The sequence below is a fragment of the Anabrus simplex genome, chromosome 5 (assembly GCF_040414725.1).
Source record: "Anabrus simplex isolate iqAnaSimp1 chromosome 5, ASM4041472v1, whole genome shotgun sequence".
NCBI classification, from domain to species: Eukaryota; Metazoa; Arthropoda; class Insecta; order Orthoptera; family Tettigoniidae; genus Anabrus; species Anabrus simplex.
This window is the reverse complement of record NC_090269.1, coordinates 340874735-340900751: the sequence shown is the minus strand read 5'-3', so window position 1 is coordinate 340900751 and position 26017 is coordinate 340874735. Positions and strand designations below refer to the sequence as shown.

The 26017-nt window shown below is 37.0% G+C and overlaps 1 protein-coding gene across 1 annotated transcript in view; it reads left to right on the top strand.

The window, feature by feature from the left end:
- Positions 1-26017, top strand: part of LOC136874889 (disks large-associated protein 5) — a 166974-nt gene that overhangs the window by 20354 nt on the left and 120603 nt on the right. Inside the window, exon 2 of the mRNA XM_067148594.2 lies at positions 25209-25603. Within this exon, the coding sequence (XP_067004695.2) occupies positions 25209-25603 (395 nt within the window). The remainder of the gene's footprint in view (positions 1-25208; positions 25604-26017) is intronic.

The window sequence follows — 26017 nt, the reverse complement described above, 5'->3', positions numbered from 1 at the left end:
TCACAAATAGGAAATGTCCTGTCAGTTTTAATTACTGCGTTGATGGGGTGAAAGTTCCCTTTGGGTATCATTGTAAATACCTAGGTATTAATATAAGGAAAGTACTTCATTGGTGGAATCACATAAATATGATTGTAAATAAAGGGTACAGATCTCTGCACATGGTTATGAGGGTATTTAGGGGTTGTAGTAAGGATGTAAAGGAGAGAGCATATTTGTCTCTGGTAAGACCCCAACTAGAGTATGGTTCCAGCGTGTTGGACCCTCATCAGGATTACTTGATTCAGGAACTGGAAAAAAATCCAAAGAAAAGGCAGCTCGATTTTTACTGGGCGATTTCCGACAAAAGAGTAGCGTTACAAAAATATTGCCAAGTTTGGGCTGGGAAGACTTAGGAGAAAGGAAATGAGCTGCTCAACTAAGTGGTATGTTACATGTTATAAATCTCATTTTTGGTCCGTATTGAAAATTTACAGTTCAAAAGTAATAAAGGTTTTCTTTAATCCACCTATTCAATACTTTAATTTCCACTTATAGTAGGTACTTGAACCGACTATCAGTTAAATGGGACATGTTTTGCCCTCTATTTAGGGCATCTTTAGCCTAAAAACAATCTTCAAGACTACACATGTTAATATGGAAGCTAAAAGTTTACCCAGTTACTAAAATTGAGTACATAAAAATGTGAAAAATGATACATTATACAAACATGTTAATGGAAACACTGTCAATGATTAAACCATAAACTATTTTGTCAGGGACTAAAACTTATTCTGTTGAAAATTCTAATTAAAATGGTTCATTTAAATTTTTTAGTGGAATACCAAAGTGACAATGACAATGCCAACGATATGAGGGCGTGAAACACAAGCACAAAAATGAATGTCATAAATACAACTTGTTAAAGGCCGCTGATGAAATCGTGAGCATAAGGTGAAACTGAAGCATCAGTTCAATTATTGCAGAAGGGGCCCTTAGCACGGGTAGGCAATATTATTGTCGGAGACCTTGTCAGGAAATGTCAATAGATACTGGAAAAAGTTCTCTGTAAGAGAAGGAAAGGAAGGATTAAGAAGTTGAATGCAAGGAGAGAATTCTGGTTACATTGTTAGGAACAGATGAGGACTTGCATGTTTGTTGAAAGCTATAATTTGCTATCTACTGTTGCGTTAGTAGCCGCCGTTCTGTTGGCTCTGAGTCTCGTATTATAACTGTGCTGCAGAGGCGGTAGTGAAGATAACAATATTATAGTAACCAAGGCTGACAAAGGGGGCGCAATTGTTTTGGTAGATAAGGATACATATATAAAAAAAACTGGAGATTTTTTTGATAATAACAAATACAGTACACAGTAGTGACTAAAGATCTGTTAGCTAAAGTTCAACGCAGCTTAAAGGCCTTACTTAAAAGATCCACATCTCTTTTTACCGAACAAGAACAACTAAAACTTGTCAATATGAATTGTAGGCTCCCAGAAACTAGAGCTTTGCCCAAAATACATAAAAAAGATTTTCCGATTCATCCGATAATCAATTGCCGAAATTCTCCCACGTATAAGGTCTCCAAATCAAATACATTCATAATTTTTTGAAAAAACTTTACACTTTTAATAATAAACAACCATTAAGAAATTCCATTGACTTGTGTGACATTTTGATTAAATTTGGCGTGCATCCAAACCAGACGATGTGCTCGTATGACATAGTGAATATGTTCCCGAACATTCTGACAGAAAAACTGTTAATATTATTTATGATACTATTTGTAAACATAGTGATCTTAGTAAAATGGAAGTAGAAGAATTCACTAGATTATCAAATTGCGAATTAGACAATAATTACTTCTCATTTAACAATAAAATTTATAAACAGAATGGATTAGCAATGGGTGCCCCAATATCGGGCATCCTTGCCGCCATATTCATGGATTCAATTGAACACAATGAAATAATAGCAAAAATTAAAGGAATTGATTTATGGTTGAGATATTTAGATGATACGTTTGTAATTATGAACAAAGATGTCACTAATATTCAAAAAATCTTAAACAAGTTAAATTAAATTGAACCTAATTTGAAATTCACAAAAGAGGACGAAGTCGATAACTCATTGAATTTTCTAGATGTAACTGTTACGCGTAAGGATAACACTCTTGATTTCCAAATATTTAGAAAACCGATACAATCATCTGCAATTATAAACAATTTTTCATTACACCCGAATTCACATAAACAAGCATCTTTTCACAGTCTAATTTACAGAGCACTTAGAATCCCTCTATCTCCCAAGAATTTGGAGAAAAAATTGAATTATATTAGGTACCTTGCTAAACAGAATGTTTTCTAAATAGAAATGATCAATAAATTGATCAGTAAAATTAAGATCAAGTTATCCAAGAATATGATACCAGAAAAAAAAAAAAAGAAAAAAAAACCTATGCTACATTTACTGTTAATAATCCAGCTATACACCAGATTACTAATGTGTTCAAGAAACATAATTTTAATATAGCTTTTAGAACTACTAATACTAACCAATCCATATTCTTTGATCATAAAAAGTTAATTATGTCAAATCGTTATTTGGGATGAGGAGTATACAGACTCAAATGTTCAGTGTACTTTTTCATATGTTGGATAGACTGGGAGAAACTTTATGACAAGATATATGGAACATGTTAATGCGGAAAAACGCAGGAAATACTCAGCGATGAGTTTGTATATGAGGGAATCTGGTCACCGATTTGAATCCATAGAGAAAGACCTAGCGATAATTAGAAACGTAGAAAAAGGGAGAATGTTGAATGAACTAGAAAGTTTGTATATCTATTTAGACCAGACGTATAATAAGGAACAGAATCTTAATGACATCACGGACAGTAAGAGCATTTACAAGAATTAACGCCAAAATTATTAAAGACAGTTAGTTCAAATAAATTTAGGATACCTAATATTTTAAATTCTTCGTACTCTAGTGCTCCACCCATACCTACGGATATTAGGCCTACTTCCAGCAAAACAGATAACTCCGCCCCTTTGTCAGCCTCTTCACAGTTGACTCCAGCCATCCTCTCCTCCCTTCCACGCTCCCCCATTCCCTCCCCTCCAAATTCACTACTGCCTCTGCAGCACAGTTATAGTACGAGACTCAGAGCCAACAGAAGGGCAGCTACCAACGCAACAGTAGATAGCAAATGACAGCTTTCAACAAACAATGAAGTCCTCATCTGTTCCTAACAACGTAAACAGAATTCTCGCCTTGCATTCAACTTCTTAATCCTTCCTTTCCTTCTCTTACAGAGAACATTTTCCAGTATCTACTGACATTTCCTGACAAGGTCTCCGACAATAATATTGCCTACCGGTGCTAAGGGCCCCTTCTGCAATAATTCAACTGATGCTTCAGTTTCACCTTATGCTCACGATTTCATCAGCGGCCTTGAACATGTTGTATTTATGACATTCATTTTTGTGCTTGTGTTTCACGCCCTCATGTCGTTGGCATTATGTCATTGTCACTTTGTTATTCCACTAAAAATTTTAAATGAACCATTTTAATTAGAATTTTTAACGGAATAAGTTTTAGTCCCTGACAAAATAGTTTATGGTTTAATCATTGACAGTGTTTCCATTAACATGTTTGTATAATGTATCATTTTTCACTTTTTTATGTACTGATATTTTAGTAACTGCCTAAATTTTTAGCTTCCGTATTAACACATTCAGTACCTGCTTCTCAGCAGGACACTTGAATGCCTGGACCGGCCATTTTTATGCCTGGCCCTCTTAATATGCACCACTTAATACAATTTACAGTTACTCCTGAATTATAAATGTTAGAAACATGATACTTTGTGCTTACCTCTAGTAGATATTGAGGGTGTGATATCTGGTGTTACAGGTTCCAGAATGGAACAGAACACCACACTTATTGCAGTAACATATTGTTTCACTTCTAACTTTGTTTTTTATGATACGACCACTAACATAAATATTTCAGAATTACATTTTAGGCCTTCCCCTAAACTACAATTTGACTAAGGCTGAATACAATTATTTATGGCGTAGATTGTAGCGGCTTATTCCCTGACTTTGCATACCGATTTTCATTCATTTCTCTTCAGCCGTTCTCTCGTAATGCGTGTGCATACATATATACAGACAGATAGAAATTGCGGAAATTTAAAAAGTGCTTACTGTAGACATGACTAATACATAAATGCCATCTTTTTAAAATTCTGAGCAATGCAGAGACAAAAATCTTATTTTATATATATATGTGTGTGTGTGTGTGTAGATTATTCTACACTCGGTAAGAACGACACACACTGCACGGGAATCTCTAGTACCGACCTGACGCGCGAGGAAGTGCTGAGATATTCCCGCTAAAACAGCTGAGATAAACATGAGCTCACTCAACGCGAAGGTTATCTCAACAAGGTCAACTAACTTCCTATTACAACCAGAACGCTGACTAAGGTGTAAGAATGCATAGATGACGAATATAAACAGCATTGCTTCGCGCCGAACATTAAACGTCTTACGCCGTCCACGGCCCGCAGCATAGGAGCAAGCTTAAACGTCTTACGCCGTCCACGGTCCGCAATGAGTTAATATAAGGTGTACTCTGGAAGATTGTTTTTAGGCCGAAGATGCCGTAAATTGAGGACGAAACATGTCCCATTTAACTGATAGTCTGTTTATGTAACCACTATAAGTGGAAATTAAAGTATTGAATAGGTGGAATAAAGAACACCTTTATTATTTTTAAGTGGTATGTTCCGAGCTGTCAGTGGAGAGATGGCATGGGAGGACATCAGTAGACGAATAAGTTTGAGTGTCTTTAAGAGTAGGAAAGATCACAATATGAAGATAAAGTTGGAATTCAAGAGGACAAATTGGGGCGAATATTCGTTTATAGGAAGGAGAGTTAGGGATTGGAATAACTTTCCAATGGAGATGTTCAATAAATTTCCAATTTCTTTGCTATCATTTAAGAAAAGGCTAGGAAAACAGATAGGAAGTCTGCCACCTGGGCGACTGCCCTAAATGCAGATCAGTAGTGATTGATTGATTGATTGATTGATTGATAATATAAGTATTGATTAAGTGGAAGGTTCCCATCTTTATATTTGTGTGTACATTGTATTCTGTCATTGTATGAGATTCTTCCTCCCTTTCAGAAAACCATCTGCACCGTTTTGCTAGTGTTGATTACTAGGCTGTTGTTTGCAGCGTAGTCTCAAAGTTTAACCATTACTTCTTGGAGTTCATCTGTTACTTGAACCTATAACTATGTCATCTGCTTACATATATAGTGCAACTGAAATACTGTGAGTGATGTTTGATATCAGCAACGGCTATATTGAATAGCAGGGGGCTGAGTGGATCACCTTGCAGCACTCCATTTGTTTGCATTGTGGGGACCGAAGATGTCTTTCTGTCTTGAACTGTGACTATGTTGTGTGCCAGGATGTTGTTTATCGCTATGGTCAGCGGATTATCTGATCCAATTTGCTGTCCAGTTTACCAAGAAGTATATCTCTGTTTAGAAGGTCGAAAACTTTCCTGAAGTCAAAGACAGCGTAATATTTCCCTTTTGGATGTCTCGTTGCAGTCTGTATACTGTCGATGTTTTGGATTGTATTGAGAGTTCCCCTAACTTTCATGAAGCCGAACTGCTGATCGGGTATCGATCTTGCCGTTTCTAAAACGAGTCTGTTCTCTAGAATCTTTGTATATATCCTGAAGATGTTTGTTTCCAAGAGCAATGCCTCTGTAGGCGTCAGGGTCCTCTCTGTTTCCCTTGCCTTTGTAGAGCTTCCTTATATCAACCTATCTCCATATTTCCGGTATTACTCCTGTTATGCATGTGTTGGTCAGGGTGGTCCATACGTATCAATAGGTCACATGAGTCTTTCAAATTTTCGTTGAATATGCCATCTGGTCTTGGTGCTTTTTTGTTTTTTGAGGCTTGAATTGCCATTTTGATTTCTTCCTGATCTATGAGAACATTATTTATATTCTTTCAGAACGGGAGAGCGATCTCAAGATTTTGTTTGTTCAGGGTCTCAGAGAAGTGTTTTTCCCAGGATGTTATTGGAAGTTCAGGAGTGTCACTCGTGGATCTTTTCTTGAGTGCTATAAAAGGGTCTTTTAAGGCTTCTGCTTTCATTAGTGCCTGGACTTCTAAATACTGGGCTTTCTTTGGTTGAATCAGGTTTTTGTATGTTTTCCTCTTCTCTGCATACTCTGTAATTTACAGAATTCTTAGTCGTTTGCCGTGCTGTGTGGAGGAGTTCCTAAGTTTCTTGTCTGAGTTTGTAACATTCGTTATCAAACCACTTGGTGTCGACCAAATTTGTGCTTTCTTGAGGGTGCTTAGAACAATGTCAAGTGCCAAGTCTAGTAGACCTTTAATTATTTGTGGGATTCCATCTAAGTCACTCATTTTCCTCTCTAGTCTTTGTGGGCAAATTTTTCTTGTGATGTACTGCTGTAGGTTCTTATGAGGTTTTGTCTCCCTACCTCGATTTGAATGGCAACAGGTATATGTTTCCTCAGGATGGCAACTGGGTTTCTGTACATTATCACACGGCTACTGATTGAGAGACCATCACCTTTGATGAAAACTGGATCTGCCGTTAGGAGCTATATGGGTTGCTTCATCCGCCTGATTTATTAATTGTAGCCCTCATCCTGCAGTATATCAAGAATGAGTTCTGTCCTATAGTCCTGTTTATCTGTTCGACAGATGAAGTCGCCTCCAAGAATCATTGTCGAGTCATTTTTTGTTCTTGTTATTGCATTCAATACATGTTCAGCTGCGTCATCCGCATTCCTAGTTGGGCTTATGTAGAGACCTATGATAGTTAATCGGTCTGTCTTAAGTATCAGATTTTCTTCTGTATGGACTTGTTTTGGTGTACCTATGTTGCTAACTCCTCCTTCCTGTCTGCCTTTCTCTGTGGGCGTTGTCAGGGCGTGCTTACTATAGAGATGTGCCATACTTATAGGTTCCGTAAAAAGTCTCAGTGGTGATTATGTTGAATTTACTCCAGAAGGTGTCGGATGTTGATGATTTGACTTTAGACCTTCCACGTTCCAAAGTAGAATATTCAAGTCCATTGCTTTGCTCTCGCAGTGTGACCTTATACCTGCCTTACAAATATACTCCCGTTGCTTGTCTTTGAAATCAAAATGGCTGGATTGATTCCTTTTGGCCAGAAGTTGGAATCTTGTAGGAATTTGTGAAATTTTAAATCCACTCCTACTTGGAATGCTTTGTTTGTAACGTTTCACAATCGATATCTCCCTCAATACTATTTTCCTGGAGAAATTTGATTATTGACTTCGGTTCTGTGTTGCTATGCAGCCTTCTCATATAAATCCATTCTTTTCTCTTGGCTGCCTGTTTCTACATATGTTTCTTGTTTTGATCCAACTATTACGTTCTCTCGTGAATGGTTATTTCTAGATTACAAGTCATTAATCTCATATTTGGTCCGTATTGACGACAGTGATTACATATAATTTTAAAAAAAATATTTGTTTAATGTCAACCTAGTCAATACTTACAATTACCACTATTGTGGTTAAATGATCATAAATAATTGAAAAATCGTGAACATGTTTCACCCTTCTTAACGGGCATCATCAGCCCTATGAACAACTTTAAAAATAATAGTTACATTTAAGACTGTCTTACAATAATCAATCATATAAGATAGGAATAAAATGTGTCATTAAAAGTTGTTTTTGATACCATTATTAAAAAGTTATAAGTAATCTTATAAACAACAAGTTAAAACAATTGTAGGTCAATCTCATAATGTAGTCTAAATCTTCCTACCAACATTAACATATATATTTTTTAGACTAGATTATGAGATTGACCTACAATTGTTTTAACTTGTTGTTTATAAGATTACTTATAACTTTTTAATAATGGTATCAAAAACAACTTTTAATGTCACATTTTATTCCAATCTTATATGCTTGATTATTGTAAGACAGTCTTAAATGTAACTATTATTTTTAAAGTTGTTCATAGTGCTGATGATGCCCGTTAAGAAGGGCGAAACATGTTCACGATTTTTCAATTATTTATGATCATTTAACTACAATAGTGGTAATTGTAAGTATTGACCAGGTTGACATTAAACAAATATTTTTTTTTAAATTATATGTATTTCTAGATTCCCGTGCCTTTGTTTTTCTTCTTCCCTGAGAGGTAGTCCATGGCCATGAATTGTCTTGAGCGTCCTCCTCCTCCTCCTCGGTGCGCTCCTCCACGTCTTCCTGTCCTGCTTCTGAAGTTCTGAATGGGTCATTTCCATCTTTTTTGCTGTTTTTTGCAGTATTTAACCCTTTAACCGCCAACGTCTGATTGATCGGACGTTCGAGGTTTAGTCTAAAAACGCCAACGTCCGATTGATTGGACGTTCCAGAAAAAATACTTTCCAAGTTATTTATTCATTTTAATAATACATGTTTTGGACTAGTATTGGATTAAATAAGACTTATATACAGCAAGTTTAGTTGAGGAACTTGCTGTCAAGTGACTTGGTGGCCAAGTGGCAATTCAGCTCCCGCGAGTGGGTGACGAACCCTTACTATTTTACCGAAAAAAGAAAGGAACACAACTTTTCCGTATTCAGAAAGATTAGTACTAGTCAAGGTGGTAAATGGAAAAAAAGACCAGATACATTTGTAAACAGTGTAAGAAGGGTGTACACCCTTTGTGCCTCCCTAAGCACATTTGCTAGAACACATCATAAACATGTGTAATTATTAGTAAATAATTTCTTGTATCATATTTTTAAGGCAAAAAGTGAATTTCTGAGTGTAAAGCCTGTGTGCAATAGACATTAGTATTCATTTTTTACTTAAAACGGACCAGGAACTGCAGCATTTGCATATACTATAAGATTAGAAAGTTTCAAGTTTATGTAATAATAATAATAATAATAATAATAATAATAATAATAATATTGTAACTGTAATATTGTATATAAAGCTCTGTTTTTTTATATGTAGCATAGGAAACACCACCTCTCTAAAATAATGCAGCTTTTTATAGTAAAAATATTTTTTCTTAACGTTTTTTGATCATGAAATACTTTTTTTTCAAAGAAAGGAAATATTTATTTGAATTATCACTTCATAAAATAAAAATTTATAAAATAAAGGTGCATTAATTTACATCAATAAAATGCCTGAAGCATTACCTTCAAAACAAAAAAAAACAAAAAATGCCCATCCAATTTACATAAATTGAACAGAAGTTATTACAAATAATTTACTGCAAGTTAAAAAGTGCTCATTAGGCCTTGGTAGTATAAGACATGGACACCGCGTATGAGGCTGGTGGTCAAAGGGTTAATTCCCGAGTTACCTGTTGTTAACTAGTGGAAGCTGCTGATCTGTCTTGCTGTTTTTTGCAGTATTTAATTCCCAATTTTCCTGTTGAAGTAGTAGAGGCTGCTGATCTGTCTCGCTGTTTATTTGTGTATGGGCGAGTGGTTTTTCTTTGATCTTGGTCTGCTTATTCAAATGATTTGGCTGACATTTTTCAATTGCGGTTTGTTGAATTGATCCATGTGCCAAATATTTGCCTAATGTGTCCTTTATTTTGCTGGCCCCGTGGTGTAGGGGTAGCGTGCCTGCCTCTTACCTGGAGGCCCTGGGCTCGATTCCTGGCCAGGTCAGGGATTTTTACCTGAACCTGAGGGCTGGTTCGAGGTCCACTCAGCCTACGTGATTAGAATTGAGGAGCTATCTGACAGTGAGATAGCGGCCCCGGTCTAGAAAGCCAAGAATAACGGCCCAGAGGATTCGTCGTGCTGACCACATGACGCCTCGTAATCTGCAGGCCTTCAGGCTGAGCAGCGGTCGCTTGGTAGGCTAAGGCCCTTCAAGGGCTCTAGTACCATGGGGTTTGGTTTGGGGGCCTAAGTGGCAGATTACCTATCAGTTGTTTTCCTAGCCTTTTCTTAAATGATTTCAAAGAATTTGGAAATTTATTGAACATCTCCCTTGGTAAGTTATTCCAATCCCTAACTCCCCTTCCTATTAACAAATATTTGTCCTAATTTGTCCGCTTGAATTCCAGCTTTATCTTCATATTGTGATCTTTTTTGTTTTTAAAGACACCACTCAAACTTATTTCTCTACTAATGTCATTCCACTCCATCTCTCCACTGACAGCTAGGAACATACCACTTACATGTTACAAATCTCATGTTATGGTCCGTATTGAAATGTACTTAAAGTCAAAGAATAATACTAGGTTATAAATTCCACCTATTCAATACATAAGAGATTTTTGTTTAAATTTAAGAAGTAGATCTTAACATATTAGGTACAGGGACATGTTTTGCCCATGAGGACATCATCAGCCTAAAAAACTCATCTGAAGGGTGAATGAAAAATCAGGATTCTGATTTTCTTATTCGTAGTTTTTAACAAAGGTCTAAAATATAAATAAGAGGATACTGTTTTAGGTACAAGTGTCTAAAAATGTCTAGCAAGTAGAAGACAGTAGTTATAAGTACTCTTATGACAAAGTCTTATAATCAATCCTTATTATGGATTTTTACGAATGTCCTGTTTTTAAATGTGGTAACAAGTAGTGAGTTAAAAGGTCAAAAATGAATACGTGTAAATTGCTGTGTTGAAATGAAATCTGATAAATATGGTGCCTTATTCTGGAGGTGGCGTAAGGAGTTCATAATAGCTTAATATTTAGTTCAAAAGTCACTCTTAGTGGTGGTTAAATTAAAATCCAAAGTTGTCTGTTGAAGTTGTTAATCTTATATGAAAAGATAAGATGGCAAACTTCTTAAAGCACATAGGAGCGAGGACAACTACTATGCTACCATGGCAACTAATTAACATTACAACAGTCGAAAAGGTAAATGAAATTGCACACAACATATTTTCTTCAACTCATCTCATCTTTAATCAAATTAACAACACAACTGTCGAAGGGGTGAGTAATTGCACACACATCGTTTTTTCTGTGTTCTCTCCTCCTCTAATTTTATTCCTTAACATTTCACTCTCCTCTCGTTTCATACATAACACCATAAGCTCTACTCAACCTCACACGTTTTCCTTTTGACTTTTAATATAAGAAGCTACAACCACGTCTACCTGCTAATATAAATAAAGCTACATTTCTGATGAGTACTTGTCCTCGCTCCTAAGTACTTTAAGAAGTTAGCTGTCTTATCTTTTCACATAAGATTAACAACTTCAACAGACAAACAACTTTGGATTTTAATTTAACCACCACTAAGAGTGACTTTTACCCTAAATATTAAGCTATTATAAACTCTTTACGCCATCCCCAGAATAAGGCACCATATTTACCGGATTTCATTTCAGCGCAACAATTTACGTATTCATTTTGAACTTTTAACTCGCTACTTGTTACCACATTTATAACCAGGACATTCGTAAAAATCTATTATAAGGATTGATTATAAGACTTTGTCATAAGAGTGCTTATAACTACTGTTTTCCACTTGCTAGTCTTTTTTAGACATTTGTACCTACAAGAGTAACCTTTTATTTATATTTTAGACCTTTGTTAAAAACTACGAATAAGAACAATCAGGATCCTGATTTTTTTATTCTCTCAGGTATGAGATTTATAGGCTGATGATGCCCTCATTATGGGTGAAACATGTCCCTGCATCTAATATGTAAAGATCTATTTCTTAAATTTAAATAAAAAAACTCTTATGTATTGAATAGGTGGAATTTATAATCTAGTATTATTCTTTGACTTTACATACCACTTACAAGTAATCAGCTTCATTTTCCGTATCAAAATTTAATCACTAAATTTTGCACTATTGAGAATCTTCCACCGTTTTGATACTTTATTTTGCCTTTTGGCAAATTTTTTATTTATATGTTAACAGTACATGTATCGTTCCTTGTTTAGGAACATCCTCAGCTGTTATAGTGGCTTAGGTGAATGGTTAAGATTTTAAAATACATAGATTTACAAATACATTGATTCACTTAAAAACTAAATACGAATTAAGATAGATGATATTAAAAACAGTGCGGGGTTAGTGTGTTACTGGTATGAGAGCAGATGATTACATGGTTGATTGACTTAAAACTATGTCTATTCATTAGAATAGTTGTTCAAAAAAATTTTCACTTTGTTACATAAAAAGTCTGTATGCAGTTAAATTCTTTAAAAAATGTTTGACTTCATAACATTGTTCGAATTGTTGAAAGTTTTTCTTCCTTTCCTTCCAGGTAAGTTGTTGTATGTTGTGTGCTTGCTTATAGTGCTTTTGACTGAGTCTAATGTGGAAACTTTTGGAGCTGATTGCTGATCAGTTAATGTGAAGGGAGCCTCGTTTCAAATATCTTGCTATAGCTGAATTCCGATTCTACTGTGACCCTGGAGGGACGTTTGATGCTGCTTTGCATCACATTAATAGATCAGCAATCAGCTCCAAAAGTTTCCACATTAGACTCAGTCAAAAGCACTATAAGCAAGCACACAACATACAACAACATACAACAACTTACCTGGAAGGAAAGGAAGAAAAACTTTCAACAATTCGAACAATGTTATGAAGTCAAACATTTTTTAAAGAATTTTAATTGCATACAGACTTTTTATGTAACAAAGTGAAAAATTTTTTGAACAACTATTCTAATGAATAGACATAGTTTTAAGTCAATCAACCATGTAATCATCTGCTCTCATACCAGTAACACACTAACCCCACACTGTTTTAAATATCATCTATCTTATCTTAGAAGTGAAACTCCCACGGTGTGAAGAATTATTTAATTTATTTTCCGGGTTGAACCGTGTTGTTCTTGTACGCATATCACGTACAGTTTGCCGACGTTTCGAATACATTGCAGTATTCTTTGTCAAGGCGACTGAAATACCCCTACTCGATCCGAGGTAATCAGTCTCCCAGGCAGAAATTACACTACTAGAGTGGCCTTGATGTTGGCCTTTTATATCCTAGCCTATCTGGCTGACGTAAGCCCTGGCTGTCTCGCGAGGCTTCTGGAAAGTTTATGTCACAGCCAGGTAGTGGGGGCTTGCCCGCGCTGTTATGTAATGGGGTTGCGGCCCATGTGTTTATGTTGTGGTCTGTATGTCTTAAACTATGAATGATGGGCATCCAAGAATTACTGATTTTGTATCCTTCTTCTAAATTTATGTTATTCGGATGTTTCTTGATTTCGATAGCCTCGCGGATTTTCCTTTCCAGGTTCCAAGGGATAGCTGCTAGGATCTTGGTCTTGTCAAATGATATTCCGTGCCTAGTTTCGTAGGAATGCTTGGCTACTGCTGAAATATCTGTGTTTTGGTTCTTGGTGTGATGGATATGTTCTTTTAAGCGGGTGGAGATCAGACGTTTTGTCTCGCCTACATAACAAGCTCCGCAGCTACATTCAATGTGATACACTCCAGGGGCCTGTAATTCTATTGTGTCTTTCACTGGTGGTAGATAACGGGCTAGCTTACGGTGAGGTTTATAGATAGTTTTTATGTTGTATTTGTCCAGTATCTTGCCGATCCTGTCTGTAGTGTTTTTAATGTATGGCAGTATCGCTGTTTTCTGGCGGGTCAGTTCTTCTTTCCCGTTGTTTTCTCCTGCGGTGGTCTTTTCTTACTTCTCTTCTGATTTTTTAAGGACTCTTCAGATGTTATTGAGCGAGTAGCCATTTTTCCTAAGGGTTTCCGTGAGGTGTTCTTTTTCTCCTCGAGGTGCTCTGCGTCAGATATCGCTATGGCCCTGTTCACTAGTGATGTTAGGACAGCCTGCTTTTGTGATGGGTGATGATGAGACGAGGCGTGTAGGTACCTGTCTGTGTGAGTGGGTTTCCTGTATACTGCGCGACTCAGCGTCCCATTGGGGTTACGTATTACTAGCACATCCAGGAACGGTAGTTTTCCGTCTACTTCTATTTCCATGGTGAACTGAATATTTACGTGTATGGAGTTGAGATGGTCGAGAAATAGCTGTAGGTTATTGCTCCCGTGAGGCCAGATTACAAAAGTGTCATCCACAAAACGCAGAAAACATTTCGGTTTCAGGGCAGATGTAGCTAAGGCTTTCTGTTCGAAGTGTTCCATATACATGTTTGCTATTATTGGAGAGAGTGGCGACCCCATCGCGGCCCCTTCTGTCTGTTCGTAGAACTCCCCGTTGAAATAGAAATAAGTGGCGCTAAGGCATTCTTTAGCTAGTGTTGACAGGTCTTCTGGAAGTTTCTGACCTAATAGCGGAAATACTTCTGTTAGCGGCACCTTGGTGAAAAGTGACGTGACGTCAAAGCTTACTAATAGGTCCGTACTTTCAATTGATTGGTCCTTAAGGAGCTGGATGAAATGTCGGGAGTCCTTCACGTAGGTTTCAGTGTTTCCTGTATGTGGCTGAAGTAGTCCAGCTAGGTAACGGGCGATCTCGTGCGTGGGAGAGCCTATAGCGCTCACGATAGGTCGCAGAGGTATGCCTTCTTTGTGGATTTTAGGCAGGCCATACAATTTGGAGGTATCGGGTCCGAGGATATCAGTTTCTTCTGTATTTCGGCTGGGATACTGGAATTTTTTACTAGTGTGTGGAGTTTGTTCTTAATGCGGTTGGTAGGGTTCCTAATTTTCCTGTATGTAGAATCGGTGATTAATTGTTCTATTTTCCGAGTGTAGTCTGTGCGTGTCATTATCACCGTAGCGTTGTCTTTATCTGCGGGTAGGATAATTGTTTCCGTATCTTGACGTAGTGTTTTTAGGGTATGAATTTCTTCTTTAGGCAAATTGGATGGCGGCGGCTTTGCGGATCTAAGTAGACATGATATATCCTGTCTGATCTCCTCTGCAGATTCGGTAGGAAGGTGCCGGATTGCAATTTCTACTTTGCTATAGTTTAAGACATACAGACCACAACATAAACACACGGGCCGCAACCCCATTACATAACAGCGCGGGCAAGCCCCCACTACCTGGTTGTGACATAAACTTTCCAGAAGCCTCGCGAGACAGCCAGGGCTTACGTCAGCCAGATAGGCTAGGATATAAAAGGCTAAGATCAAGGCCACTCTAGTAGTGTAATTTCTGCCTGGGAGACTGATTACCTCGGATCGAGTAGGGGTATTTCAGTCGCCTTGACAAAGAATACTGCAATGTATTCGAAACGTCGGCAAACTGTACGTGATATGCGTACAAGAACAACACGGTTCAACCCGGAAAATAAATTAAATAAATCATCTATCTTAATTCGTATTTAGTTTTTAAGTGAATCAATGTATTTGTAAATCTATGTATTTTAAAATCTTAACCATTCACCTAAGCCACTATAACAGCTGAGGATGTTCCTAAACAAGGAACGAAACATGTACTGTTAACATATAAATAAAAAATTTGCTAAAAGGCAAAATAAAGTATCAAAACGGTGGAAGATTCTCAATAGTGTAAAATTTAGTTACATACCACTTAGTCGAGCAATTCGTCTCCTTTCTCCCAAGTCTTCCCAGCCCAAACTTTGTAACATTTTTGTATTGCTACTCTTTTGTCGGAAATCACCCAGAACAAATCGAGCTGCTTTTCTTTGGATTTTTTCCAGTTCTTGAATCAAGTAAGTTAATCCTGGTGAGGGTCCCAGACACTGGAACCATACTTTATTTGGGGTCGTACCAGAGACTTGTATGCCCTCTCCTTTTACATCCTTACTGTTGTTTGAGTCATCAGTCCATAGACTGGTTTGATGCAGCACTGCTTGCCACCCTATCCTGTGCTATTTTCATTTCTACGTAACTGCTGCATCCTGCATTTGCTCTAATCTGCTTGTCATATGATACCTTGGTCTACCCCTACCGTTCTTACTTCCTACACTTCCCTCAAAAACCAACTGCGTAAGTCCTGGGTGTCCTACGATGTGCTCTATCATTCTCTCTCTTCTCGTCAAATCTAGCCACAACGATCTCCTCTCACCAATGTATAGACAAGAAAAGTGTTCCACCGATCAATACTTATTTATTGTGAATGAATTATTACACTAGTACCGGTTTCGGCCTATCATGGCCATCATCAGCTAGTACATAACATTTATAGTCATTAGACAAAATTACAAAAATGTTACGTTAGATCATCCGGATGTCTAATGAAGAATGGAAGTAAAATATATTGCAGTATTGTTATGTTAAAATATTTGTGATTAAAGGTGGTGGTGATGGTTACAATAAACTAAAATCTATTTAGTGTACATGAATATGAGTACGTTAAACACATTAAAACATATAGGCCACAGTATAAAACACTTGAAAAATTATAACACATTAAAACGTAGTATATATTTTAAAAACGTCTATTAAAATTTGAGTTCATGTTGTGTAGCACTCATTCTTCAATCTTCTTGTGGTTGTTGTGCTAATTTAGTTGTATTAGGTGATCGTTGAAAATGTTCTATGGCTGATATACTTTATATTGATGTGTTGTAAGAACTCTTGTCATTAATTTTTTTTGAAAATTGAGTACTCTGCAATTCAACTATTGATGTACTCCAGTAAGTTTTATATATACTGCGAGACAGGGTATGGTTTTAGAGCAGTTGGTGGCTTCACCTCTCCTGTCTATGCACGGTATGTGGTTGTTATCTGTAAAGATAAGTTAATGTAAGTATAGTGTTCGTATGAAGAATGCCTGGTGTATGTATGAAAATGAAAAGAGTACTTACTATTGTTGTTGTGGAGCTTGTGTACCGGTATGTTTGGAGACTTGCTGTGTTCTGCTACGAGTACGTCTGGGGCTCATGTTAGCTGTGGGGAGGGATGTAGGTGGAGGGGAAGGAGGAGTGGCTATTGTAGAGGTAGAGGCGGGGTTAGGCTTGTGATTCGTCGGTTTGTTAGGACGTGTGTTTACTATTTTGAGATAGTCATTCTTTATTGCAGGAATGGCTTTATCAAAAATGATGCTGGTTTTCTCTGTAATGTTGTTAATGTTATGATTGGGGTTAGCGTATTGGTCCAGAGAAATATAGAAATCTTCGGTTATGTTGAGCAGGGGGCCCTTAGAGTTTGTTTAATATTGTCATGTCATTATTGATGTCTGTGAAACTATGCTTAGATTCTTCTACATGTTGACCTATTGATGAAAAATGGTTGTGTTTTACTGCATTTATGTGTTCATTGTAGCGGATGGTGAAGTTTCTGCCGGTACGTCCAATATAACTTGTCACACTTGTCACAGTTGTTACATTTGATACGGTAGACACCTGATTGGTTGTATTTATTATTATTATTATTGACTGTTTTGGTGTTGTGTATAGTGTTGGTGCTGTTGTGTGTGGTCTTCAGTGCTATCTTCAGGTTGTGCTTCTTAAAAATATTAGTTATAGGTTATATATATTGGTGTTGTTGAAGGTAAATAGGACATAATCTTTTTTGGGTTTGGCTGTTTTAATTAATTTAGTTTTAGGTTGGGATTTTATTTTGTGAATGATTTTGTTGACCATTTCTTTGCTGTATCCGTTATGTTTGGCTATATCGTGGATTAATTTTAATTCATTATTTTGATCTTCTATTGTCATTGGGATATTAAAAACTCTATATATCATGCTATAATAGGCTGCTCTTTTGTGGGTGTTAGGATGAATGGAGTCATTTTTTATGGTATTTAAAGTGTGTGTGGGTTTCCTGTAGATCTTGTAAGATAAGTGGTTGTCGTGTCTGGTTATTGTCAAGTCTAAGTAATTTAAAGTACGGTTATTTTTGGTTTCTTTAGTGAATTTAATTTGGGGGTCTAAAGTGTTAAGTTTGTCTAGTATAGTATCTGCATCAGACAGACAACTCCAAACATAGCGGTACACAAGTTCCACAACAACAATAGTAAGTACTCTTTTCATTTTCATACACACACCAGGCATTCCTTCATATGAACACTATACTTACATTAACTTATCTTTACAGATAACAACCACATAACGTGCATAGACAAGAGAGGTGCCACCACCAACTGCTCTAAAACCAAACCCTGTCTCGCAGTATATATAAAACTTACTGGAGTACATCATTAGTTGAATTGCACAGTACTCGATTTTCAAAAAAATTTTAAGGACAAGAGTTCTTACAACACATCAATATGAAGTATATCAGCCATAGAACATTCTCAGCGATCACCTAATACAACTAAATTAGCACAACAACCACAAGAAGATTGAAGAATGAGTGCTACTCAACATGAACTCAAATTTTAATAGACATTTTAAAAATATATACTATGTTTTAATGTGTTATAATTTTTCAAGTGTTTCATACTGTGGCCTATATGTTTTAATGTGTTTAATGTACTCATATCCATGAACACTAAATAGGTTTTAAGTTTATTGTAACCATCACCACCACCTTTAATCACAAATATTTTAACATAACAATACTGCAATATATTTTACTTCCATTCTTCATTAGACATCCGGATGATCTAACGTAATATTTTTGTATTTTTGTCTAATGACTATAAATGTTATGTACTTGCTGATGATGGCCATGATAGGCCGAAACCGGTACTAGTGTAATAATTCATTCACAATAAATAAGTATTGATCAGTGGAACACTTTTCTTGTCTATACAATCAATACGGAAAATGAAGCTTATAAATAATAACTCCTCTCACCAATCCGATTCAGTATCTCTTCATTTGTGATTCCATCTATCCATTTCACCTTCAGCATTCTTCTGTTACTCCACATTTCAAAAGCTTCTATTATCTTTCTTTCTGAGCGAGTTATCATCCATGTTGCACTTCCATACAATGCCATGTTCAAAATGAAAGTATTCAAAAACTTTTTTGTAATTCCTATATCAATGTTCGAAGTGAGCAAATTTCTTTTCTTAGGAAAGGCCTTCCTTGTTTGTGCTAGCTTGCATTTTATGTCCTCCTTACTTCTGTCATCGTCAGTTATTTTACTACCCAAGTAACAATATTAATCCATTTTCTTTAAGACTTCGTTTCCTAATCTAATATTTCCTGCATCACCTGACTTCGTACGACTGCACTCCATTACTTTTGTTTTGGATTTATTTTCATCTTGTACTCCTCACCCAAGACTCCATCCATACCATTCAGCAACTTCTCCAGATCTACTGCGGTCTCAGATAAAATATCATCGGCAAATCTCAGAGTTTTGATTTCATTTATTGCCTGTTCATATAGAACATTGAAAAGGAGGGGGTGGAGAAAACTACAGCCTTGACTCACCCTTTTCTGGATTGCTGCTGCTTTTTCATAGCCCTTGATTCTTATTACTGGAGACTGATTTTTATGTAGATGGTAGATAATTCTTTTTTCTCGGTACCTGATCCTGATCACCTTCAGAATCTCAAATAGCTTGGTCCAATCAACATTATCAGATGCCTTTTCTAGATCTGTGAACGCCATGTATGTGGGCTTGCCCTTCTTAATTCGATCCTCTAAGCTCAGACGTAAAGTCAGGATTGCTTCACATGTTCCTACATTTCTTCTGAAGCCAAATTGATCTTCTCCCAACTCTGTTTCAACATTTCTATCCGTTCTTCTGTAAATAATATGTGTTAGAATTTTGCAGGCGTGAGGTACTAAACTAATTATGCGGTAGTTTTCACACTTGTTAGCACTGGTTTTCTTGGGAATAGGTATAACAATATTCTGTCAAATCAGATGGCACTTCTCCTGTCTCACACATAACCTTGCCATGCTGGTTTATCCTAAAGCAGTCAGTAATTCAGAAGGAATGTTATCAATTCCTGGTGCCTTGTTCTTATTTAGGTCTCTCAAAGCTCTGTCAAATTCTGACCTCAAAATTGGGTCACCCATTTCATCAGCATCAACATTCTCTTCTTGTTCCAGAACTATATCATCTGTGTCCTTACCTTGATACAACTGTTGGATATGTTCCTGTCATCTTTCTGCCTTGTCTTCTTTCCCTAGAAGTAGTTCTCCATCTGAGCTTTTAATATTCATACACCTAGTTTTCCGTTATCCAAAGGTTTGCTTGCATTTTCTTGTATACAGTATCTACCTTTCCTAGGATCATACAACTTTCAACATCCTTGTACTTCTCCTTCAGACATTCTTCCTTAGCTGCCCTGCACTTCCTATCCACTTCATTCTTTAATCGCCTGTATTCTTTTCTGCCCTCTTCATTTTTTGCATTTTCGTCCATTGATCAGGTCTAGTATCTCGTGTTTTGTTGATCTTTTCTTTCTTCCTAACATCTCTTCAGCAGCCTTACTGACCTCATTCTTCATGACTGTCCATTCTTGTGTGTTTCCTTTAACCTTTCCATTTAGTCCTTGTGCAACATGTTCCTTGAAACAATCCTTCACAATCTTTTCTTTCAACTTGTCTAGATACCATCTCACTGGATTCCTTCCCTTCTTCAATGTCTTCAACTTCAGATGGCATTTCATGACCTGAGAGTTGTGATCAGATCCACGTTTGCTCCTGGGAAAGTTATGAAATCCAACAACTGGTTTCTGAATCTCTGCCTAATCATAATGAAGTCTTATTTGATAGCTTCCAATATCTCCAGGTCTCGTCCATGTGTACAGCCGTTGTTTGTGGTGTTTGAATCAAGTATTAGCAACGACTAAATTGTGATCGTGAAGGTGCTGTCTCGATAGTAAGCGATGGATTCAAAACAGCGTCTGCGGTCATTTACTGTGCATGAGAAACTTAGTTGTAAGCAAAGCTTAAATATATGGAAATCGTGCTGTTGGCAGAAAGTACGTTATTGATGAGTCGTGTATTCGTAATTGGCGGAAGAAGAAGTAAAGTCTTCTAAAAAATAACGGGAATCGCAGAGCGTTCCGTGGGCAGAGTGCGCGTTTCCAGAAATTGAAGAACGGCTCCCCAAATTTGTGATAGAAAAGCGTGAGTTAGGATACAATGTTTCTCATGAAATGTGTCAATTGAAAACACTAGAGATCTCAAAAGAACTCAAAACACAGGGTTTTACTGCAAGCCGCGGATGGATCTGAAACTTTTATCGGAGAAAGGGATTGTGCATGCGGAGACGTACATCTATTTCACAATGTCTCCCTGGGGCGTACGAAGAATAATGAATGGCCTTTCAGCGTCACATTATTAATTTGAGGAAGCAAAATTCTTACTTGCTGTCGCAGATTGGGAATACTGATCAGACACCTGTCTATTTTGACATGCCGTTGGAAAATACAGTGAATACGAAGGGTTCTAAAAGTGTAACCATCAGAACAGGTGGTAACGAAAAGCAATGATGCACTGTAATGTTGTGCGTATTAGCAGATGGAACCAAACTCCCTCCATATGTGGTTCTGAAAAGGAAAACACTTCCGAAAGGAAACTGGCTGTCCGGCGTTATTGTTAGAACACGAGTCTGGCTGGATGGACAGTGCGTTAGTTGAGGACTGGGTGAAGTGCATTTGGCAACATCGCCCGGGAGCTTTGTTATGAAAACGAAAATTGCTTGTGTTGAACAGTTACCGAGGACATACAACTGATGCCGTAAAATATATGATGAGGAAAGGAAAAACCGATGTTGCGATAATTCGCGGAGGACTCGCTTCTATTCTACAACCATTGGAGGTGTGTGTGTGAGCCGGCCTTTCAAAACTGCATTGAAATAGTTGTACACTAAATGGATGTTGATGGTGATCACGCGTTAACACCAACCAGACGAGTGAAGAGGCCTGAAGTGGGACTAATATGCAGCTGGATCAAGACCGCATGGGCGCACATTTCCAACGATCTAGCGTCCAAAAGCTTTAAGAAATGTGGAATTTCAAATTCAGTGGATGGTAATGAGGACGACTATTTGTGGAAAGATGCCAGCGACGAAAGTTCCTATGGTGAAACTTCAGATGACGGTGAACTGTGAATTATCTGAGTATTGGACCGATTTTATTTATGATTTTTGTGATGATTTTATTAATTGTAAGCTGTTAGAATTTATATTTGTGGTATACAGTAGAACCCCGCTTAACCGAACTTCGCTTAGCTGAAACCCGGCTGAACCAAAATGCTCTGGCAAAATTGTACTTTAATATTTTGTTTTTACCCTCTCGTTCTTAGCCGTCGATATGAGTAATTCTCTTGCTATATGTGCTGAGAGCTACTAGGCAAACCCTATTTTTAGATCATGACTTATACCAGAATGCTTGTGTAGCATAAAACAAAACAGCATCTAGTTCGTTTCATGACACATTTTTTTCTTGGACAAGCAGGCATTATTATTATTATTATTATTATTATTATTATTATTATTATTATTATTATTATTATTCCTGTATTATTAGTCATGAAGATTATTTAGACTGTGGGTAACGTTGCTTTAGTTGTGGGAGCTTCATCTTACTTACTGCTCGAACTATACTGCAGCATCTATTATGAAACCAGGGAAGTTCAGCGATCCTTCTCCATTAATATTTTTCTTTCACCCAAGGTCGTTCCACTGCCCTTGCGGTTTTATTCTGTAGATCCAATGCTTTTCTTACCCCACTGAAAAATAAATTGTTTCATTATTTCATATTGCTTTACGCTTTGTTGAACAAAGCAATGAATCTACACCAGTTGATGTATTGTTGATTAAACGGTAGCGTGACAGAGTTGCATGACAGTGTTGCACCAAGGAAATTCAGAAGGAAATCACTGGATGTAAACATTTTAATGTTAATATACAGTATGCACTTTTGCTTAATAGAGTATATGCATTTTTATTTCGACATTTAATTTCTGAAATTATTTACCATGTGTCATCCGAAAAAACGTGTGAACAGAAGTGGCTCTGCCCCCTTTATTTTGGATAAACGGGGTTCTACTGTATTTGAAGAAAATTAAATAGGTAAGTTATTTGATTTTTATTTTCTTCCTTATTTTGCCGTCTCAAATTTAGAGTGCGGGTCTTATTCGGTGGCGGGTGGTATTCAGGATTATACGGTATATTTAAGCACTGCTTACTCCATAGATGAGATTTTTACATCTTTCTACCTTATAATATTGCAAGTATTAGATCTCAATGAGGAACCTGTTTCAGGGCCCTGACTTAACTTTGGATTAAATGGCTGAAGATGCTTACTAAGTTTAAGCGAAACATGTCCCATTTTAAAATCCATGTAACAATTATACGGTATCTAAATTTAAAGATTGTAGAGTATTGTAATGGTGGCTTTTAATAAATTTGTTTGAAACTTTTTACATCTTGTGAGTGTACTTGTGCAGAACGAGTATGGAGACTGGCAAGTCGCGCCTGTGCGATTATGGGTTTGAACAAGTTCGGACAGATGAATTAGCTTCATCTGGTGTGTTTTAAATGGGTACAAGGAGCTGGTTTCTTATCTCTAGTGGTTGGCAGAATGTTTTCCTTGCACTTATTCACTTGGATCACACTTTTTGAATTTCGCTAGATGAACCAGCCTTCAAATTCAGTGAACGGTAGTGAGGATGACTATTTGTGGATAGATGCCAGCAACGAAAGTTCCTATGGTGAAACTTCAGATGACGACGGTGAATTGTGAATGAATGATCTGTTTATTGGACCGATTTTATTTACGATTTTTGGAATTCGTCTGTTGGGAGTTATGTAGGTTCTTTCTTAAAGAAACAGACTTGGTTTCCTGTTCATTAAAAAAAAAATCTCATAAACTATACAGGCATTATACAAGCTAAAACTCAGTACGTTGCAAAATTGTTTTATTGGCACCATTAGCTTTGTTCCCGTGGGTAGGGTACCTTTTACTAATTCAGTGATTTTAACTTTTATTTTATAAAGGAATTTTGTGACTTTTTATTAGTTTCTTGTCATTCTGATTTTAATGGCATTGGCAACTCTGTCAAGAAATAATTGAGGAAAGATGTTCGCACAGTCGATTACTGCCGTGACTTCAAATCTATATTTGGATTTCTCTAACATAGCTGCCATGGCAAGTAATGTTATGCCAGTCATTTAATTTTGATGACATTCCTAGTGAGGAGTCCTGTTATGAATTTTCAAACTCATTTTGACAATTTTAAAATTATCTGTGTTTTGATATGACCTGGTGAAACTATTGTAACTCTCCTCTACTCATGAAACTTTTAGGAGTTATGTTATCTGGGCAACTGGTCAAATCTGCTGTGGGGTGTGCCCATTCAAAAGATCTGGGGAAGCACTGGGCACAATTTGCACAGTTGATTTAGCTGAAAAAGCTGATAAACTATTGTTTTCGAATTATAAATTGCCACTTCCTAAATCTGATTATATTTGTTGAGAAATAATTATCTGTGTGAGTTAACTGCTTAATGATAGTGCATAGCTATCTTGCAGTTGTCTATAGATTTTAAGAGGAGCAATAAAGTTGACCAATTTAGGTCCAGCCGTGAAAATTCCTAATTTTTAAAAACATTTTCCCAGCATTCTCGTATTCAGGAGTGATAGTGATAGTACAGTTGCTTGCTTCACAGGCTAGGGGTAACATGCCTGCCCTCGTACCAGGGTTCGATTATGGGCTTTGTCGGGGATTTTTACCTGAATTTGAGAGTTGGTACGAAGTCTACGTGAGAACAGTTGAGGTACTATATGACGAGATACTGGCCTGGTCTAGGAAGCCAAGATTAACAGCTGCGAGGACTCATTATGCTGAATACGCGTCACCTCGCAATCTGCAGGCTATCACTTGGTAGGCCAAGGGGTTTGGTTTGGTTTTGGTTTGGTCGGGTATTTCTCTGAGGGTTCTCCCATAACTCCCCATCATGAATGATATAGTAATAGCGGTATAACAATGGACTGAATTGCTTGTGTGATAGACGCAAATGCTGACCAGCACTTCAATGTACCAACTCATACTGCTGTTATAAGCCAGAGGATATAGAGTTCTATTTTAGTGTATATTCATCATGAAGTAGTATGAAACTTGTGTAAAATTCAAGAAAAATTTACAAATAAAACAAATTTTAAAATAATATATCCTCTGTACAGTTTAAAGGCCTAAGTACAAGATTGTGTGCAAACTGCGTTTTTCTCCATGTTTCATTAGATCTGGCTTCCTTCCTACCTACCTTCCTTCCTTCCTTCTTTCCTTCCTTCCAATGAAATTTTAACTGAAATTCGTTTCAGTTGTGGTGAGCTATAGCTTTAAATTTAATATTCCCTTTGTGAATTGTTTGCCAGTATGTTATTCAGAAGTGAAAATATAGTGAAATCCTTTTGTAACTTTTCCTTGCAGGTGCAGTTGAAGGTTGCGAGGTGTTAAGTTCTCCAAAAAATAAGAAATTAGTGAATATAAAAAATGGAACATCCTTGCCCGACAATCTGCTAGTGTACGAGTCTGAGTTGTCTTCCCCTAAGAGTTTTTATAATGGACTTGAGGAAACACAAGTAGTAGAACAGCGTACTCCATTCCGAACTCCTTTGCAGTCGCTCAGCTCCTCTGACTCGGATAATCAAGATCAGTCTATCCATTGGACCACGCCTGTTGATAAATCGAGGTTTACACCACGTGGTTCTGAAAGAAAGCAATTCTGGCAGCAGCGTGTCGATCGTCTCTATAGTCCTGGTGCTTTGGTTCAGGGCTTCTTTCGACGCAGTCGAGAGCTAACTAGACTGCCTTTGGAATCTGAGGTAGGTATTGTCTTATTGTATGTAAAATAGGATTGTGATTGAGAAAATCAGTGATGATGCTTCTGAAATATCTTGAAGCATGCATGATAATAGAAAACTATAAATGAAGATACAGTAAAACCTCTTATTTACAGACACTGCTCGTAGTAATACATAATGCATGTGCATTTGAATGATGTCCATTATTGGGAGGGCACAATTGCTTATTTAAATTTTTCCACATGCATTATCTGATTGCTTAGAAGCTACTCTTTTTCAGTGCCAACTTGTTAACTGCCACAGCGCAAAAATGTTTTCCAGTGACTTAAACACTATTGATAAGTGATAAGAGCTGAAACAAGATTTTTATTGAACGCAGAAAATCGTGTCCATGCAAGTAGACATCTTCTGATTCCTCAGATTGCCCAAGAAAAA